Here is a 22,749-nt window from a genome sequence, read left to right on the forward strand (position 1 = left end):
CATCTTTGGATAGAAGAGAAGATCTTTGGGGGTCTGGCAATCGTTATGTTACTTGTTACGTTTTTTGGGCCCGTGACATTCCAAGAGATATGTGTGCTTTATATGAGAATATGCAAACATAAGGCAAGAAATGGAGGGAGGTTTCACTGACTATCATCTGACAAGCATGTAATTGGACTTAAGTTTATCTTTTCTACGATCCCAAATAGGATTCGTGCACGCTTAATGAGTTCAGGGCTTGGTTGAAAATTGGAAGGGATTTATTTTTGTTTTCCCTTTCCCCCTTTGAATGAATGTTCCTTGAGGACCACAAACCCTATTGCCTAGGTCAGTGGTTCTCAACATGGGGTCCAGGGACCACCGGGGGGTCCTTGAGGTGGTTCCAGGGGGCCCCCAGCAAATTGATAAATTGTTAAACTTAACAATTCACTTCATTTATGAGAAGTTAACACTGTTTTGATCATAGTTTCACTGTTATCTCTCTACCTACAATACAGATAGTCATGGAATTCTGGAAAAAATCATATCTTGCAATAAAAATATTCTCAGATTTGGGTTTGAGAGACAAAATCTCATCAAATGTGGGCTAAATTAGGGGTCCTTGATATGAAAAAGGTTGAGAATCACTGGCCTAGGTCACACTGTATGTAGTATCTAAATTTGGTCAGAAGTGAACTCTCTCCGCATTGTTCCCAGAATGATATCTGTGACCGTGGCTTTGTAAAAAAAAAAAAAGTAGTATATTCATTTACCAGTACACAGGATTTGATGTGGCAATCCCTTGTGCCATTATCCAGGGCAAGCTTCAATACAGAAGCCCAGTTCAGATGTTAAAAGAGTGCACTAACCCACAAATGGCGACTATAGAGGGCATCAGGCTGCGCCGTCATAAATCTGCAGGACCATGAGACAGGCAGCAGCACCATTCACCAGCCATCTAATATAAATGTTACAGGCTTGAGTGTGTGAGTGCGGGTATTGCTGCAGTCCTGTCCTATGGGAAACACAGCAGATACAAGCTTCAGAGTAGAAAATACGGTTTCAGATGGTAAATACTACTAGAAAATACTGTTCACTCAGCTTTCAGATGGTAAATACTACTAGAAAATACTGTTCACTCAGCTTTCAGATGGTAAATACTACTAGAAAATACTGTTCATTTAGCTTTCAGATGGTAAATACTACTAGAAAATACTGTTCACTCAGCTTTCAGATGGTAAATACTACTAGAAAATACTGTTCACTCAGCTTTCAGATGGTAAATACTACTAGAAAATACTGTTCACTCAGCTTTCAGATGGTAAATACTACATAAAATACTGTTCACTCAGCTTTCAGATGGTAAATACTACTAGAAAATACTGTTCACTCAGCTTTCAGATGGTAAATACTACAGAAAATACTGTTCACTCAGATTTCAGATGGTAAATACTACTAGAAAATACTGGTCACTCAGCTTTCAGATGGTAAATACTACAGAAAATACTGTTCACTCAGCTTTCAGATGGTAAATACTACTAGAAAATACTGTTCACTCAGCTTTCAGATGGTAAATACTACAGAAAATACTGTTCACTCAGCTTTCAGATGGTAAATACTACTAGAAAATACTGGTCACTCAGCTTTCAGATGGTAAATACTACAGAAAATACTGTTCACTCAGCTTTCAGATGGTAAATACTTAACTACTACTAGAAAATACTGTTCAGCTCAGCTTTCAGATGGTAAATACTACTAGAAAATACTGTTTACCTTAGCTTTCACGTGATAAATACTACTTGGGAACTTTAACTTGCTGTAAAACATGAATTCAAATTCATTCACTAAGTTCATGTGTGTGGACTGTGAAAAAGCCGAGTTTGAACACTTCCAAGTGGTTGCTTTGGAGGGTTTTTCCCATATGATGTGAATGCAGCGTGCGTATTTGGGTTTATCAGGCGTTCTCCATCACAGATGTTTGGCTGAATTAGGCCCAGGACACCTCCAGAAGGCTCAAGAGGAACCACCAGAACCACCCGCCTCATCCCTACTTCCCAACATTAACCAGGCAAAGAAAGAAAGGAAATATTATACCTACAATAATACACCCTAATGAGGGCATAGGCCGTATATGTGTAGGTGTTTTTTAATGCCTTAGCCCTCTCCAATTAAATTAGTAATGCAAGTGGAAGTGTGTGTGTGTGTGTATGCATGCATGCATGTGCACCTGATCCTAGTCTAGGCAAACACATTTTTTCCAGAGGTGGGTTCTGACCCCACTACTAAAAACATGTTTGGATGGCACTACCTTGATAGTCCGAGGCAGACTATTCCATAATAATACTCCTGTATAAAAAAAAAAAGAGCTCCTAGCGGCAGTGCTATTCACTCTAGCCACCGTGCAAGAGTGTACACTGGCTCTAGTGTTATACTCATGCTGGGAGTGGACCATCCTAACTTGGCTGCTCAGATAAGCTGGGGCAGTCCCATATGACACTGAACATAAGGTTCAACTTGAGCTGTTCAACACGCAGCTCTACTGGTAACATGTTGACTGCTCTGAATTCCCGAGCCCCAATCTGGGTTCTGGAGGGAGCATTCAGCATGTAACGCATGATGTTGTTTTGCATTACCTGTAACCAGTGGTGGAAAGTAACTAAGTACATTTACTCAAGTACTGTACTTAAGTACAATTTTGCTACTTTATACTTCCACTCCACTACATTTCAGAGGGAAATGTTGTACTTTCTACTCCACTACATTTATTTGACAGCTTTAGTTACTTTTCAGATGGAGATTTGACACAATGGATAATATAACAAGCTTTTAAAATACAACACATTGTTAAAGATGAAACCAGTGGTTTCCAACCTTTTTGGCTTTTGACGTCTTACAAAAAGCAGTGTGTAGTCGGGTCACATTTCAGATGTCTATGAGTTGTTAACAGCTCCACCAAATAGTGATTTTTCCCTCTAAACCTCACATGGTTTCATTTCAGTAAATGTTCAAATGATCCAATATTTCAGCAAAAATCAAAGATTAGAGAAAAAGTCCAAAAACTGAAAACAGATTTGTGTATCAGAACTTTGTTTTTTCTTCTTTCCTCTCCCATTAATCATCTCACGACCCCTCAGATTTATCTGGTGACCCTTTGGAGGGGCCAGACCCCTAGGTTGGGAACCACTGGACTAAACTAGCTAACTGTATGTAAAGTAGTTCAAACTAGCTCTACCTCCAGCAGCTACAACAGTAACATGCTGCTTACACACTGATGCTTCAGTATTAATAATCTAATGATGTCATATATAATAAAATATCAGTCAGAGGGACCAAACCACTACTTTTACTTTAATACTTTAACTACATTTTGCTGCTATTACTTATGTACTTTTACTTAAGTAGGATTTTTCATGCAGGACCTTTACTTGTAATGGAGTATTTTTACATTGCTGTATTGGTACTTTTACTTAAGTAAAGGATCAGAGTACTTCTTCCACCACTGCCTGTAACTTATGTTTTAGCTTGGCTGACAATCCACTAAAATCAGGCTGAGCAGGCGTAATTGAAATGACACTGTATCAGTGCGGACACAAGCAGATTTTTGATTTTAGTGTCAAACTCCCTGGTTTTGCGGTTTTGTTTGCACTCTTCAAAAGAAGCCTTTCCGCAATTTTGAAAAAGTTTCTAAAGTCTTGACTTGATCTTGTGTTTGTGTAAATGACTTAGATTGAAAGTGATGAGATTTGCTCCAGCAGACAACTGAATTTAAATTCTGTTTTCTGAATTTGTATGGAATGATTGAATTTATTGAAGTTGAAACTGATTATAGAAATCAAACTCATGATGCTCTTACCAAGTTTTTATCCTATTAAAACCATATTGCATTGAAAAGTCCTAGATATTTAGTTTTCTTTAAGATATTAAATTGATACTGGACTCTTGATTTGTTCTGACTTGACTTGGTGTTCTACATTTAGACTTGAGACTTGATATTAATGACATGGACTTTACTTGGAAATGTACATTTTAGACTTGGGTCTAGACTTGAGACTGACTTGGACTCGAGCAAAGTTGCCTTGGTCAAACCTCTGCTCGTTGCACACCATCTCCCGCCCGTCCTGTGTCTCTTCACTATAAACCGTCCAATAAAGCAAAAAAACACCCCAAAAAACATAATTCAGAGAGAGAATTCAGTATGTGAAGTGCCTCAAAAACCAGATAAAGCGAGGCTGCAGACACAGCCAGCAGGCTTCCTGACAGTAGGTCGTTGATGATGCCATCTATCTAACAGCAGAGAGTCGTAAGCCATCATTCTGAGCGGACAGGTCTTGTCTGGCTTTCAACTCTAACTTTCTCTGTCTCCCGAACAAATACACTGAAAGTCTTTGTGGAAAGGTCAGAAACTTTTGAAATGAAAAATGGGTTGGAGCAATGCAGAATATAGTCCCTCCGGGCATTTGACATTTTGTAAGCTCGGTATTTAATGGAAATTTACAGCTTTGCAAATTTGCAAAAAGATTGAAATTTTTCCACATGAAACGGCTAGTACAGCAGGGTGCTTGAAATTTTGGTCATCACACTTTTTCATGTATAAAATGTTCCAATCAAACCCAGTTTCAGCAAACAATGCCTTTATGTTCTTCTACCACAGCCAATGACTCAGTGGAGCTTTAGAGGGAGGAGGATTCAGACAAGGAGTTGGGAGTAATAATAATATATAATAATAATGAGTTTTGGTTTTATTAAGCCTACAGGTGGAAGTTGTTTTTTATTGTACCTGCATTATTATATTATCCCATTTCTCCTGAGCCTTTGGTAAAGTCTGAGGCATAAAAGGGCACTTTTTTAAATAAAACTATACAATATATATGAGTCTTTCTAAATGGGAGGTAGTTAAAATCCCATATTGGTATCTCTTTAGAGACATTTTTTTCCTTGACTTGTGCAAACTGCATCGTGATTTTTGAGAAAACACACTGTAAAATCAACAATTTTTATAGCTACAATCACCAGAGCAAACATGGAAGGACTGAGAATACAAAGTGGACACAGACCAGGAGGCAAAGGATGAAAGAAGGTGTCTACAACTGTGTTTATTCAGTGCATGGTGCTCTTTTATTACATTTTGTCTTCCAGTGATGGTAAAGAGAGGGTTCACAACTAAGAAAGAAACAGGAACCTGTGAGTGTCGGTTTGCTCGTTCCCGACTCTCAGTTCAGACTAAAGAAAAAAAGGGAGTGCCACGATGAAGAAGACAGCACACTGAAATAACTACAACACATTAGGGGTCTGTACAGAATATTATTTGTACTAAAAAAGCATCATGTTTGAAAATAGACCAAACATTAGAAACTGCATGTTGCTGTACTAAATATGTGTCTGTTTTGAAGGGGCAGTGTGTACCGCACAGGGGGTTCAATTTGATCTCCTGGGGCCGGTTGCACAAAACACCTTAAGTTAAGATTTTCCTTAAAGTCCGAGTTAAGGTTTCCTTAAAATAGAATCGGTTGCACAAAACATCCTTAAGTCTTCTCCTTAAGGTTTCCTTAAAATGTTCACTTAAGTATTTAAGGTTTTCTCCTTATCTTGGTCTTATACTTAAGGAGTCCCTTAAAGTTAGTTAAACCGTTGCACAAAAGACCATAGCAACCAAAGTAAGGAAAAAAACTTAAGGTAGCTCTGACTCTATCTTAACCGCAACATGGCCGAGTTTATGGTGATGAATGATATTGTCGTATTTTTTTTTGACCTCTTGGATGAACCTTGCAGTTTCCTCCCACATTCGTTGTTTTCTGTTTGCTGTTATTTGTGGATCAAATTTACTTTTTAGTATGTGCTTTCTTTTATTGTATTCCTCCAGAAGTATAATCTTTTCCTCCTCTGACCAATTTGGAGTTCTTGTCTTCTTTCCTTCTGCCATTTTTTTTTACTATCGGCCAACTTTGTGAGACGATAACAGGTGAGGCGATAACAGGTATCACAAGCGCAAGTGCAAGCAAACAAACGGTCTCCATGGAAACTGTAGAATTTTAACCCTAACCCTCTTTCAATGCAGTAAATGCCTTGACGTTTTTCCTTAACTAAAAAAACCTTTTAAGGGATTCTGTGCAACACCCTTAAGTAAGTCCCTCAGCTAAGGAGAAATTAAGCCTTAAGTGTCATACTTAAGGAGAAAACTTAAGGTGTTTTGTGCAACCAGCCCCTGTTACATACTGTATATAAATACTGTTACAGTGTATTACAATAACACTGCAATGTAACGGTGCTGCCGTTACCTCATGGAGACTGAGGATGAAAAGAGACGCTTATGCAGCTCTCTCTGTTTATTGGTCCTATTACCATGCAGCGCTCACCTCTTCATTCACTCTACTGCTTTATTACCAATCAAGCCTACTCTAACTAATCAACCTTAATTCATCCCGGTCCTCTTTGAGTCAAGTGGCGAAACGTTCGTGCCATTTGGATTCCCCCCTCTCTCTCTCTGCGGATGAGTACACACTGCCCCCTTTGGTAGAAAAGTAGAAACGTGTGAAAGTGAAATGTTAACGCAGCGCCAGAAAAAGATGGCCGCTGCCACGCCCCGGTAGAAACGAGCCGAGCTGTAGCTGGTGACCGGAGCGCTCTGTGATCCGCCTAGTACAAAAACCATGAAGCTACATAAGGCCTGCTGAGAAGACAGGCGATCTAAAAATGCAAAAAAAAAAAAACCACAATGCACAAAAAGAAGACGAGAGATGAGAATAAATAAAGAAATCGAAATCATGTCATTGCGATACACCGCTGTCCTCTTGGTCCTGATAAAGCCCCATCCTAGTGAGACACGGACTACAACAACAACAACAACTAAAACAAATCCAAAAGATGTAAAGATCATTCACCAAAATGATTAAGTCGCAACTTTAAAAAGAGGAGAAAGACTTAATTGGCCCCCCCTGCTTTGATAAAATCAATCTTTTTTACACATAAATTGAAAAAATATTTTTTCACATTGAGAGGGAAAATAAAATAATATTTACTGTACAAGAGATGACACCAAAACTCTGCTGAGTATTAAAATCTGAGAGGGATTCCTTGTGTCCTGATGGTGTACAATCCCGAGAAAAAAATCACCCACAATCCCATTCTAAACGCTGTTTGGAACGGGTCATTAAAAAAACCTGACCTCCAAGTTATTAATAACCAATTGCGATGGTAAGAAAAGCTGTAGAAAAATAAAGTACCAGTAAATCTTAAGATTAAAAGACCAAATGCCCTTGGAAAATTTTCTTAAAATCTCCAGACAAATTGGAGAGGAATCAATCCACAAATGCTGTACTTTATTTTCATTTCTCTTTTTCAACAAAAAAAGAATTTTCCGTCGGTCCAGCGGCTCGTCTTTTGGCAGTGAGCGGAACGAGAGCGGGGGATTGTGGGGAATACTGGGGCGGCGGGCGGGCGGGCGGGGGGGGTGGGGGGGGGATCTTGGGGAGTTTTTCCGACAGACTCCCGTCTCCTTTCGGGCCGGAGGTCAAAGGTCAGAGTTCAAAGTTGAAGCTTGTTCCCTCTGGTGGCGGCGTGGTGCTGAACGTCCGAGGCAGTGCAGTAGGGTGTGATGGCTGGGGGGCGCTGAGGTACAACATGGGGGGGGGGGGGGGGACACGAGTGAGGGAGGGAGGGGGGGGGGGGGGGGCAGCTGAGAGAGAGAGAGAGAGAGAGAGAGAGGTTTTTAGTCGATCCAACACCAGGTTACATGAGTTACCCGGTTAAGAAGGGAATTCCAGTGATGATGAACATGTCTGGGTTGGAGAAGGCAAAGTAGTGGCGGCGGAACATACAGGTTTAACAGAAAGTAAAGATGTGGTGGCTCGGGATTGGGGGCGGGGGAGCGGAGGGTGGAGGTGGAAGGAAGGATTGCCGGGGCTGTTCTCAACCTTCACTCTGATGTAAACACAGTGAAGTTGATTGAATATGCAAGTCAAACAGAGGAGTTCTTGCACGCAGCGGCTCAAACGGGTGTTTCAGCCCTCAGCGCTGTCTTACAGACCAGGGGCGGCAACATGGCTAGCTAGCTCACTCCTCCCCCGAAAGAAAGAAAGAAAGAAAGACGAGTCATTTGCTCAAACTGCTGCTCCTCCCGACTTAAAGGAAGGCAGCAAAAACCGAAACCGAATAGTATGAGCAAGCCAAAATGTCAACATTCCAAGCAACCATGCTAGCAAACAGAGCAACGACGCTACCTGCAAAAACTATCAGCTAGCATGCTACAGAAAGCCAAAAGCTAACAAGCCACCATATCAACATTCTAAAGGATCAATATACCAGCAACCATGCTACTAACAAACCGCAGAAACCATGCTACTACCAACCTTCCAAAAAGGTCATCAAGAAAACAAACCTGTTTGTATCCCAGATGAGATCCTAAGGAAAGCTCCTGCCAGACAAATAGCTAGCAGCTAGGGATGCAAATTTTAATCAATTTCCTTAATCGACCGTCAGTCACGTTAACAACCAATTCATCGATTAATCATTATGTAAAAAACTAAATAGAATAGAAAATACAAAATGTGTGTTTGTACCCCTGTCTTCAGGCCTGCTCAACAAGTTAATAAACCAAGCATAATTCAAAAGATCTTCCTGCATTCCCTGTCATTGTGCTTGTAGACATGCTGTATTTCAACATTGCATTACAATGTTTACAATGAATACTGTTGTCTTTTTGGGTTATTATTATTATTTCAGCAAAAAATGAGAAATAGCACATAGCCTACATTGTCGATTAATCATTAACATCCCTACTAGCAGCCTACCAAAACCAAACAAATAATGTCTTCTAACATTATGCTTGTCTTCCAGACAGTTCGGCAAATCAGGCTGACACAAATCTGGCAAACCTGATTGTCTTCCAGAAAGCTCCAATTGATAACTCTCTTGGTAGCAAAAATGTAGTTGGCTAGCTCCTAATACATTACCCTTTCTTCCGGAACAAGTTAATCAAGCTGTTTCTTAATACATTTATATGTCTTCCAGATAGGTTAAAGTTCCTGCCAGACAACTCTATGTTCAGCAGACTACCAAAATAATACTGTATATCTCCTAACAACCTTGTCTTCCAGAAAGGTTGCTAATGCTAACAGTCTAGCAAATACAAATACAACTGTTTTTTTTAAAAAATACGTTTCTTAAAACTCCTGCTAGGCAAATCTACAGCGAGCAGCTAAGCAGAAACATTTAATTGATCTCACAACATATGTCCATTCTAACAAATGACTCCAGATGTGTTACTTTAATAACGTCAAGTCAGACAGCTCAAATCTGTCTCCTAACATTATGCTTGTCCTCCAGATGGGTTGCTCAGTGCAGTCGTCTCCAAGCATACATGTTCAAACTTGAGTTTTGGTATAAATACGATGTATGTGTGTAATAAATTTACTCAATTAAAGTCACTTTGTAATAATGATCCAAAGACTGAATTTCTTCAGCAGCTAGTTAGCCAAGGACGCTCATCTGTCTGTCTTTAAGGGGGAGGAGCTAGCTGGTTAGTCACAGCCCTGCGTCTCGCCTGCAAGACAGCGCCGAGGGCTTAAAACTGCCTTTAAGCCAGGCAGGGCTGGACCTAACTGTGAACTCATTGAGAGGGCACTCCCCCGTTGTTGAGACAGACGGGGAGGCAGGCCCACTGTGTTTACATACCACCCTGGCAGCCGGCTAAACAGCACCAGACTCCCGGCCTGGACGCTTTAACTTGCACAAACAAGGCCACAATTAAAGCCACATGGGCACCACTATTTAACATACCTCATGCTGAGGTGCCTCGTTTCATGTTGGAATAGGGCTTGAGCAAACTGTTACGACCAAATCCCATGCACTTAAACCGTGCTGCAAGGACTTTGCGCCGTGCCTAAGCAATATTGCAGAATGTTAAGGTATCAACTGAGTCATAATACTCATCACTGTAATGGAATCCTACTATGATTATCACCATCACAACGTATGCATAATTCTGTTTAGTCTCTGCTGGGGCATTTTGCATGTCACTGTAGCTGGTAATTGCTTTGGTGGTGTAATTATGGTGGTGACTGCTAACATTACTTCTTCAATGGCTCATTATGGGTTTGTTTAGAACAATGCGATGTGTTTAACCACTCTAGTGAAGGCTAAATAACACCGTTGATGTTCTTTTAAAGGCGATCCTATTGGCGCTCTGTGGTATTCCCCATGTAAAAGGGTACATCCAGCCACAACAAAACACAGGACCTTTTGCTCGTAAACCGGCAGAACCAGGAGGCAGGCGTGGTTTTCGTTGCCGGTATAAGAAGGCGCAGTTAGCAGTTATGGACTGATTTACAGCGCAGAGTGGAGAGGCAGTAAATACACTCTATCCCCTCTGCTGTTCCCATTTGTATCCATTTGTCTGAGACGATGGGGCTCTCGCAGATTATTGGGGCCTGCCTGCAGCGCTTCGTCTCAGACGTCAAGCAGCGGGAGGGGAGCGGCAGTTGTGTGCCGTCTTGGATGGTGGGTAGAGCAGAAGAGCAGATAGAGACGTGGAGATCAGAGGGTCGAGGTGAGAGCTACAGCATGCGGACACTACAGTAGTAGGCGATGAGGCAGACGGGTCTCATCAAATTTTGTTAAATGAGCACGATGACTTAAAATGCAAATGAAGTCATTTGTTTTCTCCACTGGGAAAGAATAGCGTGAAGGAGGCGCGACTAGAAACTGGCAAAGTTTTCATTTTCAGAGAGTTTCTCTTATTTAACCATGACCAAAACCTCCCCTAAACTTATCAAAATTGTTCAGTTGTCTACCCTTAACCAAAGTTGTTTTACTTGCTTAAACATATCGTATTTCCTCTAATAGTGGCCGGTAGTCAATTAAAAGCCGGGTCTACGATAATGGCGTGGTCGACACGAACAAATAAAGGCCGGCCCCAAATACAGGCCGGGGAAAAAAACAAAGGAAAAAACAACGGTGGATACCGGTAAACTCCTGGTGCCTGTTATATAATGTAACTGTAGCTTGTAGTAACGTACAAGTGCCACAAGATGGCAGTATGCCACAAGACGGCTCGGCCGGCAGAAGTATCTGGAGCATGCCGTCATCGATTACCGTAATTATCAGTAATGCATTGCAGTAACAAAAAAAAATGGCTCTGCAGTTGAGGTAAATAAAGGCCCGGGCCAATATTAGAGGAAATACGGTACTTGCTTAAACATAATCGTTAGCTAATCTTTTCAAGTCACTAACAGGTGAAAATGGTGTGACCAATTCCTGCTATTATCACACAATCCTTTTCGAGTAACCTTCACATAATTCAGAACACATCATTTGCATTTCAGAGTTAGCGCTCATTTCGTGAAATTTGACGAGACTGTGCGGGATGAGTGGAGCAGTTGGACAGGATGGCGAGGGGCTGGTTGAAGGTGGGCTCAGCGCGGATGACTCACCTTCCCAGGGTTCAGTCTGTCTTTACTCTGGGGTGATCTCTGTTTCCTGGTGCACCACCACTTTGGTAACAGACATATCTGGGTGCTGCTCCTTCGCCTCCTTTATGGCCTGGGCCAAAGCCTGAGGAGGAGGAGGAGGGAGATACCAACACCAGACCAGGGGGATTATATAGAAAAGGATTTATGAGCATAATAAAGACGCCTTTGATGTGGAATACATTCACAAGAGAAATTAAGTCACTCAATAATCCCAGGTACGCCTATAGTCACTCATTGTTACACAACTCTACGAACCAGTAATCCTTTAAAATAACCTTACATTTTCATTCATTTACATTAATTCACCCCATAGTTCATGCAAAATCCCCTTAAAATGAATTAAAGGAGTTATGAATGGAGGAGATCACGTCGAAAACTCCTTAAACACCCCCTTAATCTTGACTCCTTACTTTCTAATTTAATGAAAAATTCAGGGAGACATAAACTTTTCCATTCATTTCCCCTTAATTACCCTGTAAATGCACAAAAGGCATGAAAAATCCCTTAATTACCAGTGTGACTATAGGTACACCTACAGTATAGTCACTCATTGTTACACAACTCTAAGAACCAGTAGTCCCTTAAAATAACCTTACATTTTCATTCATTTACATTAATTCACCCCTTAATTCATGCAAAATCCCCTTAAAATGAATTAAGGGAGTTATTAATGGAGGAGATCATGCCGAAAACTCCTTAAACACCCCCTTAATCTTGACTCCTTACTTTCTAATTTAATGAAAAATTCAGGGAGACAGGAACTTTTCCATTGATTTCCCCTCAATAACCCTGTAAATGCATAAAAGGCATGAAAAATCCCTTAATTACCTTAATTACCAGTGTGACTATAGGTACTCCTATAGTCACTCATTGTTACACAACTCTACGAACCAGTAGTCCCTTAAAATAACCTTACATTTTCATTCATTTACATTAATTCACCCCTTAATTCATGCAAAATCCCCTTAAATTAACTAAAGGAGTTATTAATGGAGGAGATCCCATCGAAAACTCCTTAAACACCCCCTTAATCTTGACTCCTTACTTTCTAATTTAATGAAAAATTCAGGGAGACAAGAACTTTTCCATTAATTTCCCCTTAATAACCCTGTAAATGCACAAAAGGCATGAAAAATCCCTTAATTACCTTAATTACCAGTGTGTCTCTGTGGATCAACCCTAACAAAATGCAGAGCTGGTAAAAGACGGAGGATTTTGCATTCCTCACCTTGTCATGATCGATCTCGGTGTCCCCGGTGATGACGATCCTCTTCTCAATGCGAGTCTCGGAGATCCCTCCTTTCACTGTCTGGAAGAGAGAGAGAGGAAACAGGTTGAAAATCTAAGGCATAAAAACACACACACACACACAGTGTCAACTCTTTTATTATCCCCAGGAGGGAAATTCAGGCGACAGCAGCATCCATATAAAAAAAATAAAAAATCCAAACCAAAAAATGACACATGAGGAGGAAAAAAAAAAATAGGAATACTAAAACGCCTAGGGGTCATGAACTAAAGAGAACCCCCCCCCCAGTTTACAGTTATACACAAACATGCATACACACACACACACACACACACATACACACACAGGAGGGAGGACTAGTCGTTCATGTCGAGACCGTATATTCCAGAAGCCTTCTTCGACCCAAAGTCTCAAACAGAAAACTGTCACTAATTTGGAAAACCAAGGCAGGCTCCATTCCCAGTCTTCATCAGGTACTTAAACATCGTGTGTCAATACTGCCGACACATGACTGATAGAAACTCCAGAGGCATCGCAGCACGGCGCTAATTTACTCTATTGATTTCTATTGACTGGTCGGGCCTGTTTCGCAGGGGTTAGCTGTGGGGGATGGGGGGTGGGGGGGGGGCAAGGGGGATTGTCGGCAGACCTTGGTGATCTGGGTGGTGGTGGTGGTGCTGACGGTCTCGGAGGTGATGGTCTGGGCGCTCAGCAGCACTCCTGAGTCCCTCTCGGCCAGGCTGTCCGCCGGCTGCAGGAGAGACACCTTTGCAGTGTTAGACAAGAACCTCTGAGGACCCGCTTACAACAGCCCCTCTGCAATGGTTAAAGGGGAAGTTCTGCCAGTTTGGACCTATATAGAATTTGTCTCTTACATAACTTGTAGTGCTTGGACCAGCAGAGAATATTGGCTCCCGAGTCAGCTGTCAGTTGAAATGGCGAGCTCCGTTTCCAAACAGGGTTTGTCAAAATATCTCCAAAAAACCCTTCCTTTTACATACCATGGAAACAAACAAGGCTTCCTTTTACAGTACAGTTCCAGCTTATTTACTGAGTAAATTGTAAAAACATCTGCAAGAACGTACCCAGTATTTAAGATGTACCATGACACTAGAGGAACACTGTTCCTGCGGAGGTTGTTACCAGGTAAGTATTGATGTCATTTTTCAACTTAAATAAAAACAATTCCATAGTTTCTAAGGTATATCTAATAAACCCTTTATAAATGGGTGTAGCCATGAACAATAACTATATAAGAAAAAGTAATTTATTGGAAAGTACTATCTTAATTTCTACATAGTACATAATTAAACTTGGGCTGTTACCAACATAAACCTTGGATAACTACAATTGTAGTAGTGTAGTTGAATTGATGGGTAATAGAGGAGGTGTTTCTAAGAATTGGTTTCCTACTTTCCTAGGAAGTACGCAATTATATCTGAGTTATTACCAACATAAAACGGTCACAACTACACGGTACTTAGTTGAGTTGATGGATAATAGTGGAGGTTTTTCTTAGTATTTCAGCTGTAGTTTCTCTGTATTTACCTACTTATTTACCACTGGTAATTACCCAATAATATACTATAATTTACCATATATTTACCGGGTAAATACTTAGTAATTAGGGGACTGTAAAAGGAAGGGTTACCAAAAGCCGTTTATAGGCTCCACAGGAAACCAAACCCCTTAATTTTATCCCTGAAATGTCTTTAATTTCTCCGTTACATAGAAATCAATTATCCATTAAAAATAACAGCTTTAAAAAAGTAAGGTTAGTATCAAGGGTTTTCAAGGGATTTATTCATGCGTTGATTCACAGAGACAATAGTAATTAAGGGATTTTTCATGCCTTTTATGCAGGGTTTACAAGGTTATTAAGTAAAAGTAAATTCATGGAAAAGATCAAGGGGTGTTTAAGGGAGTTTTGATGGGGTCTCCTCCATTAATAACTCTTTATTTGATTTTAGATTGATTTTTCATGAATTCAGGGGTGAATTCATGTAAATTAATGAAAGTGGAAGGTTATTTTAAGGGAGTACTGGTTCGCAGAGGGAGCTGAACTAGACGTAGTTTGGTATGTAAGAGACAAATTTTATATAGGTCAAAAATCGCTTAAGACTTCTGGTCAGTGTATATATGGTGTCTTGTTACAGTATCAAAATAAACCATTACAAATTCCATATTTATTCAATAAGCAACTTTATCTCATGCATTAGAGGCCCTTCACATCTACAGCAGACTAACAATGGCCCTCATTTATCAATATTTCCTTATGTTTGAAACATCGCCAGATGATGAAGTACCGGGCCAAAACGTTCTCCTAACAATAAATAATGCATGACGGATGTTTGTTAAGACTTGTTACAGTCTGATCTGCTATGGAAATGTGTTGGACTGCAGCAGTTTTAAAAGCTTTCTGGGCAAATGTTAGTGTATCTGGTTTGATAAATGATGCCCAGTGTGAGAATACGCCCCGAATTTACAACTCAGTTGAATCAGTACACAAGTCCCTGGTTCACTGGCTCACAGCTGTGACAGAGACACTGGCCACTTCTTTTTCTCTCTCTGTTCTTCCCTCAAATTCAGTCTCTCTCCTCGAATTAACAACATTTAGAGTGACATTACATTTAGAGTCATTACATTACACTTAGAGTCATTTTATCTAACGAGCCACTCAATTTATCAGCAATTTATACTAACTTAACACTGTATATTTTGTGAGGCGATGTTTATGGAACACTGAGTATGCTTATCAAACTTAAGGTTTTTTTTCACACACACACACACACACACACACAAACACACACACCTCATGTTCGCTGGGCTGTCTCTTCCTGGGAAGCTTTTTAAAATACATTTCAATACTTTTCAATGATGATCTGAATTTTTTTTTTTTTTTTTTTAGAGAAGAAATCCACAAACCGAGTTAACCAAAGTGAAACCAAAATAACAACCTGACAAAAGAAAAGTGTTAGTAGAAACAAAAAACCAAATCAATGATATTTGCTGGTTACGTTAAGAGTTTAAGCGACTGGAAATCATCCATTTATCTGTTTATTAAATCTGATAGAAGAATGACGCTATGCAATGGTAATTTCGTTGATCTACAATCGTATTAAACACCATTAGATTCTCCTTCATGCTAATGTGATGCTATTTCACAATAAAGTGAAATCTCACTGTTCGATGACGAATAACCTCCACCGATTGGCTGGACCACGCATGAGGACGTGTCAGAAGTCGAACAGATTTCAACTCGATAGCAAAACACTCCGCTGCCAAACCCCCCCCCGCTCACCGCCCTCCTCTCATTGAAAAAGACTGGCACACTTGTGATGGCGCCTATCGTCTGTTTGGCCCATTAATCTTGTGTCTCTTAGCGTTGGGAAGGTAGGGGGAGGTGCCATAACGCTCAGCCGTGTGTGAACACAGCACTGCTAAACAACCGAGTCTGACCGCCGCGTCGAACACACAGGTTAATGTGGGAGCTTGGCCGGGCGCCAAGGCAATAACATTACATGGGAAACACTGCATTTAGGACGGCTACCTGGAGCTTCAAAAAGCAACATAAAGACACAGAAAATCTAAGCTTATAAATTATTCAACATAGCTAATGGAAGTTCCGAAATTATAAATGGACAGAATAAGAAAAATAACACCAGGACATTAGATGTTTACGAACCTGGGGCCGGATTCACAAAACCTTCTTAAGAAAAACAAATCTTCACAAGTGCCATTTTTTTCTTAACTTTAGTCTTAAGGAAAAAAAAATAGGAAAAAATGCTATTCTCAAAAACAGTTCTTATATATTTTCTTAACTTTCTTCTTATGCTTCTTCCTAAGAAAAACAAAAATTTAGGAATAAATGGTATTCTTGAAATGAAAGTTCTCAAATTTGTCAGTTGTTGTTTGTTGATTTTTTCTTAACTTTAAGACAGCCCTTCACCTGTCTTAAAACTCCTACATTGAAAAGGTAAGCCTCTAATATCATATATTTAAACACATTTTAGACAAGTAGGTTATAGTTCAAAGTCTTCATAGGTTCCCCTACACCTAACATTAAGATGAACATTTATTGTAAAGCTTTATTTGGTGTAGGGCCATTTTTCCCCAATTGTTTTGTAGATGGAAGCACTTTGGGTTGCCTCCTAGCCTTGTCTCCTAGCCTCCTAGCCTTGTCTCCTTGCCTCCTAGCCTTGTCTCCTTGCCTCCTAGCCTTGTCTCCTAGCCTCAATGGCAGTAAGCCTAAAGTTTATTAACCAGAATTAATTCAGGCCCTATTTTGAGAAGTTCTTAAGTTGGAAAATTTAAGAAATTCGTGAGAAATGAGACTGTTACTAAGAAAATATTGAGGAATTGCACTTAAGAGCCTTCTTAAGAACTTCGTAAAATTTCGTTTCATTTCTTAAGAACTATTTTAAGAACACATTAGTGAATCCGGCCCCTGAAGTCCACCATGTTTGTCATATTGTAACATGCATGTGGGTCAAACTTACTGTGACCAACTGGAAGTGCAGTAATGTAATACAACATAAGAAAAAAACAACAACACTACAGCCGGTCCCATCGTTCACATCTTTTGGTGAAAGTACACAATTCATGGCATTTGTCATATTTAATTTCCCTTACTTTCCAAATCTGTATCAACTAAACATTATCATTATTATGAAAGAATCTGTCAATACCACTATTTAATTTTATAGCTGCATCAAAATGAAATTTAAAGTTGCCGTATTCAAGATTTTCATTTAAAAAGTCCCTTTGGGTTCCTTAAGTATGAAGCATCACAGACCGGCCAGGTTGGTAAACATGAGCGCGCTGTGGAGACTTTAATGATGTCACATGATATGATTTCTGGGTATTGAAGTTTACATCTTTCAAACAGTTGCCTCTTGCTGCCATTTGGAGCCGCCTAGTGCAGCTTTAAGTAAAAATAAACCTGCATTACATGGTGAAAAAATGAACCCTAACCCTTAATAATTGTATTAACACATTTTAATATTGTTAAGGCCTTACATTTTCATAATTCAAGACTTTCTCCTGACTTTTTAAGGACTTGCAGGCTTGGGCGATATCCAAAATTTTATATTGCGATACTGTCCCTCCAAAATATCGCAATATACGATATTATCGCTGGGGGTAGGTTGTTTTTTTTTTCGTTTTTTATCCCCAGGTTTTTTTGGGTACATCAATACGGCCGGCACATGAGTGATAGAAAGTACAGATGCATCGCAGCACGGCGGCATTCGATATCACAGGAAATATCGCGATATTCAGGAAACATCACGATATTTCCCATTCGATAATATTGAATATCGGCCCGAGCCTACTGCAGATACCCCGCGGAAAAGGTCAGTTTTTGGTAATGCCCAGAATGCTCCTCACCTGCGCTGACTCGTATGTGATGGTCTTGGTCTCCGTGTGCACGATGGGAACCTCCTTGTTGGCCACGGTTCCTCTCAGGGAGTTGGTGACGTCTGAGATGGTGATTGTCTGGGTCTTCAGCAACGGAGACTGGGGGGAAGGGGGGGTGGGTGGGGGTCAGACATAAAGTCAGTAATCAGGTTTCTCTGTTCCTTCTCTCTATAAAACCACAAACTCTATGGAGGGGTCTATCAAGAGAACAGTACTATGACATATCAGTATATTCTGTCAATCATCTGCTGTAGCTGGAGATCCAAGAAAATCAAAACCAGCCATGTCGATCTCGAAAGACGAGTGAGGATAAAGACGTCACTGATGCAATCATTTGGAATATATTTCAGATCAAAATCTCCATTCTTGAGTATACACACATGCTTATTCAATCAGAACTTTACTATCAAGAGCAAGCATACAGTTTTAATCATGATTTTTTTTCCATAAGATTGGAAAAAATCAAAATGCGGGCCAATTGTTTCCTGAAGAATAAATAAAAACGGTAACGCTTCAATTGAAATGCTGCTCATAAGGCATTATAAGGCACCATAAGTGTATTATATGCACATTGAGTGCCTGATTATTATAATCAGAAGGCAATATATTAAAAAAGGTGCAAACGATGTAGGGGTTGAATTCTTTACAGGGCAAGAAAAGTTGGTAACACTTTACAATAAGGGTACATTAATTAAGGGTTAGTTAATGCTTAATAAGCATTAACTAACCCTTAATTAACTTAAAGTTGCAGTATTCAAGATCTTCATTTAAAAAGTTCCTTTGGTTTCCTTAAGTATAAAGCACCACAGACCGGCCAGTGTAGACTTTAATGATGTCACATTATATGATTTCTGGCTGCCATTTAGAGCCACCTAGTGCAGCTTTAAGTAAAAATAAACCTGCATTACATGGTGAAAAAATTAACCCTAACCCTTAATAATTGTATTAACACATGTTAATACTGTTAAGGCCTTAAATTTTCATAATTCAAGACCTTTGCCTGACTTTTTAAGGACTTAGACCAAGATTAGGCTTGGGCGATATCCAAAATTTTATACTGCGATACTGTCCCGCCAAAATATCGCAATATACAATATTATCGCTGGGGGTAGGTTTTTTTTTTTTGTTTGTTTTTTATCCCCAGGTTTTTTTGGGTACATCAATATGGCTAGCACATGAGTAACAGAAAGTACCATTGCAGCATAAGGGTTAGTTAATGCTTAATATGCTTAATAAGCATTAACTAACCTTTAATTAACAGTTAACTAATGTGTCTGTTAATCATTTACTAATGGTGTTCATGTTAACTAAGGTATTAATTTATACATTATTTAATAGTCATCTTTATAAACTATTAAACTATTAATGTATAAATTAATCAAGCATTAATTAAGCATCAACTAACCTTAATTGATGTACCCTTATTGTAAAGTGTTACCGAAAAGTTTATCTATACTTCTAATCTGCTTGTAACTCAACACAATGCACTTCAAGTAAAGTGTTACCAAACCAAAAAAAAAAAAACATTTTAGTTGAGGTGAAATCTTGTCAGGAGAGGAAAAACTGAAATTGCACTGCAGTCCTTATTGGTACTTCTACTGCGGCAACGTGATCAATCACAGCGAAGTGAGCAGCCTCTCCCCGAGGGGCCGAGCGAGGGCTTTTCATAATAAGAGTCCTCCTGTGGGACGAGCAGAAGAGGATAAAGCCCCGGGCCAGCCTGCCAATTATTCACACACCACAGCTCCGATATGCAGATTATGCAAATCACAAACTTCATAAATTACTTTCATTTTGCTTTTTAAATCTTTCATCTCCAACCTCTGCCGCCAAGCAGAAGGCATTTGGCTTGATGGGTGTTTAGGCAATTCAAGTCCAGTGCATTTTTAAGCTAATGCGAAGAAAGAGAGAGCTATAACAGATGGCTATATGGCAGGGAAGAAACATGTTTTCACTCAGTTTGCCAATCTTCTTATAGTTCAGGAATTATCAATGTCAAGATTAACAACAATTATGGGAATGTCAAGTTTTCTGTGTGGATTAAAATCCTTGACTAGCCGGAGGAGTAGGCAGGAAGATCTCTCTTTCCTCCATAGCAGGCATTCCTCACAAAATTATTCATTTTTATGACTATACCACAATTTTTTTTTACATGTGGGGCCAAATTCACTCTTGCCTTAATAGAACTTAATGTCACAGTCGCTATGCACAAACTTTTCCCATGGTTTGTCATCTATTTTATGCTGATTCATGATTGCGGTGAGGTTAAAAGTTTGGCTGAAAATATACCTTCAACACCACAACAATGTTCACAAAACTTACCAGACTGATGAAAATGACACTAATATTTGAAGTGTAACTTTTTATGAGGTTTTAACTTGGAAACGGTGAGGCAGCACAAAATGTTTAGGTAACACCATCTATGATGAGGAATTATAATGCACTCGTAATGCTTTATGACCACATTTGTAAGGATGCATAATTCTTACTGATGCAAAGGAGCCAATGATAACTTTCTTTACTTAGAGGACAATTCCAGCATGATTGGAGTTTTTGCTCATTTCCTGCTTTCCCTTACTGTTTTTCATTGGGAGATATTTGCCAGTTTTCCTTCATTTTAGTTGCTTTTCAAAGTAAATATTTTTATATAAACTCAGACTAAATATTACGAGTTACTCACAGTGAAGGAGAGGGCACCGATTTTAAGCCGTAATTGTATAAAAACTAGCTTTATTTTCCATTTCATTTTATGGACTATAGCTGCAGAAGCATCTTGCTTTGGTTTGTCTGTTGTGATTGACAGGAGGCGGGTGCTAATGTAACTGCAGAGAATGTTAGCTATTGATTTAAAGTTTTATTTTGGAGAGGAAAATGCAGAAGTCAGAGAAGTGGAAGTAAGACACGCCAAATATGCGCATTAATATTTAACTTTAAAAATGTAAAAGTGTATAACCTGATATTAGCGTTTTCATGCAACTTGCGAAATGCAATTGGCTGTTTCGTAATTAGAACAAAAATCGATGATCTAATCGGGAAAAAGTATCCAATCTGCTCATGTGTGCTCATATAATGCATCAGTAAGCAATATGTGTTCATATATGCATGTTCATAAGGCATTATGTGCACATTATAATTCCTTATGAAGCACTATAGATATACTAGTAGTCATAGAAAGTATTACCAAGGTTTTCCAAATATCTGACTAATGAAAAAAGAGAGCAAACAATAGTCTGAGGTACTACCACCAAAAGCATGCGAGGCAAGAACTAAATTAAGAATCAACTGTCATTCTGACTAAAAGACCACATATAAATATCCAAAGTACACATGCCAAATTTGATGCATTTATTTTATACTACTTATATCACACCTTGTACCTAGGTTTAAATGAATACTCGAAAACCCACAATTACGATATATCAAGAAAAATAGAGAGAAGGAATGAATTGTCTAAATGAGAGAAAATCCGTCATCGGACAGAGAAAGACAGCTTGATCAGTGCAGTCGTTTCCTATGTATAGTATCACAGTGAAAGTACAGGCTTACAGATTCGGAGTTATCCGAAAATCCGACGACGCTGAATCATTAGCAGGTCAACATGGAAGTATACACACACACACACCAATACACTGAATCGATGTAGGCTACTTGCATGCACAGTCTTTCGTGGTCCATTGAATCCAAGTGTTGTAAAAGTAGTAAAGATACATTACAGCTTCTATTAATGATTTCACTCCTGTCATCCTAACATTTCAAAGGGTAAACATTATACTTTCCCAGAGTTATTTCAGACCAAGTCGGACTTTGTCTTAAAATGAGCCGATGGTCAACATTTCCCGTCGTCATTCTAAAGGCTCTGAGCACCATCTTCACACTGGACAGAACCTTTACAATGAGGAAATGGAACCTGTGCACATTTTATGGTGAAGTATGAATAATCCGTGATATATGGCAATGGGTACAAGTTCTTAGCAGTACAACTGTGGTTTACGGATGCAGAGATACAGTCAAGCCACTTGATTGGTGCAAATATCACGTCAATGGCTTCAAACCTAGTTCACATACAGCAGTGCTATATCTTTGAATGCAAACCTTGAAAAAAGTTGTCCAGAAGGTAAAGAAACGGGTGGTTCTGAGCCTTGAAAATGAGTCACACAGCAGTAAAAGGAGTAGATGTAAAAGGGAAATATAATTCAACGCAGGGTTTCCTCTTAGTGGACTGTGCTCGGTGCATCAACATACCGCCAGCATTCAGAAATGAACGTTTGAAGCACCTGAACCACAAACAAACCTTTACCGTATGTACTGTAACCCTGCAGATGATCCATTTGGACAAGGAATTCAAACTTAAGCTCTTAAGCTCCCTATCTTTTCCTCTCTCACTGCTAAGAGATGTGTGAGTGTGTGTTGGGGGGTGCAAGCTGCAATATGCAACTTTTGTTATTTTAAAATAACAATAAATAAATGGAATATATTATACGTTATCAGCCTTTGTGACCCTGTGAGTTCATGCCTAACTCCCCCGTTTGCTTGAGATTGGCTTTTCAATGACGTTGGGGACATTTTGGGGTATATACCATTTGCTAGTGGGGGTGTCATATGGCTTTCAAGGTGAGGCTAGCGGCAACAGAGCGGGGA

The 22,749-nt window shown here is 39.6% G+C and overlaps 1 protein-coding gene across 1 annotated transcript in view; it reads right to left on the reverse strand.

The window, feature by feature from the left end:
• Nucleotides 1–11,427: 11,427 nt before the first annotated feature.
• epb41a (erythrocyte membrane protein band 4.1a) overlaps nt 11,428–22,749 on the reverse strand; it is a 60,518-nt gene continuing 49,196 nt past the window's right edge. Inside the window, exons 17-20 of the mRNA XM_071541150.1 lie at nt 18,082–18,210; nt 13,343–13,459; nt 12,673–12,753; nt 11,428–11,526 (exon numbers count right to left, since the gene is read on the reverse strand). Coding sequence (XP_071397251.1) covers nt 11,428–11,526; nt 12,673–12,753; nt 13,343–13,459; nt 18,082–18,210 — 426 coding nt within the window. The remainder of the gene's footprint in view (nt 11,527–12,672; nt 12,754–13,342; nt 13,460–18,081; nt 18,211–22,749) is intronic.

This window comes from Centroberyx affinis, unplaced genomic scaffold (genome assembly GCF_046629955.1).
Source record: "Centroberyx affinis isolate AG114_WGS23_722 - 3 ecotype Tasmania unplaced genomic scaffold, CSIRO-AGI_Caff_v1 ptg003793l_1, whole genome shotgun sequence".
NCBI classification, from domain to species: Eukaryota; Metazoa; Chordata; class Actinopteri; order Beryciformes; family Berycidae; genus Centroberyx; species Centroberyx affinis.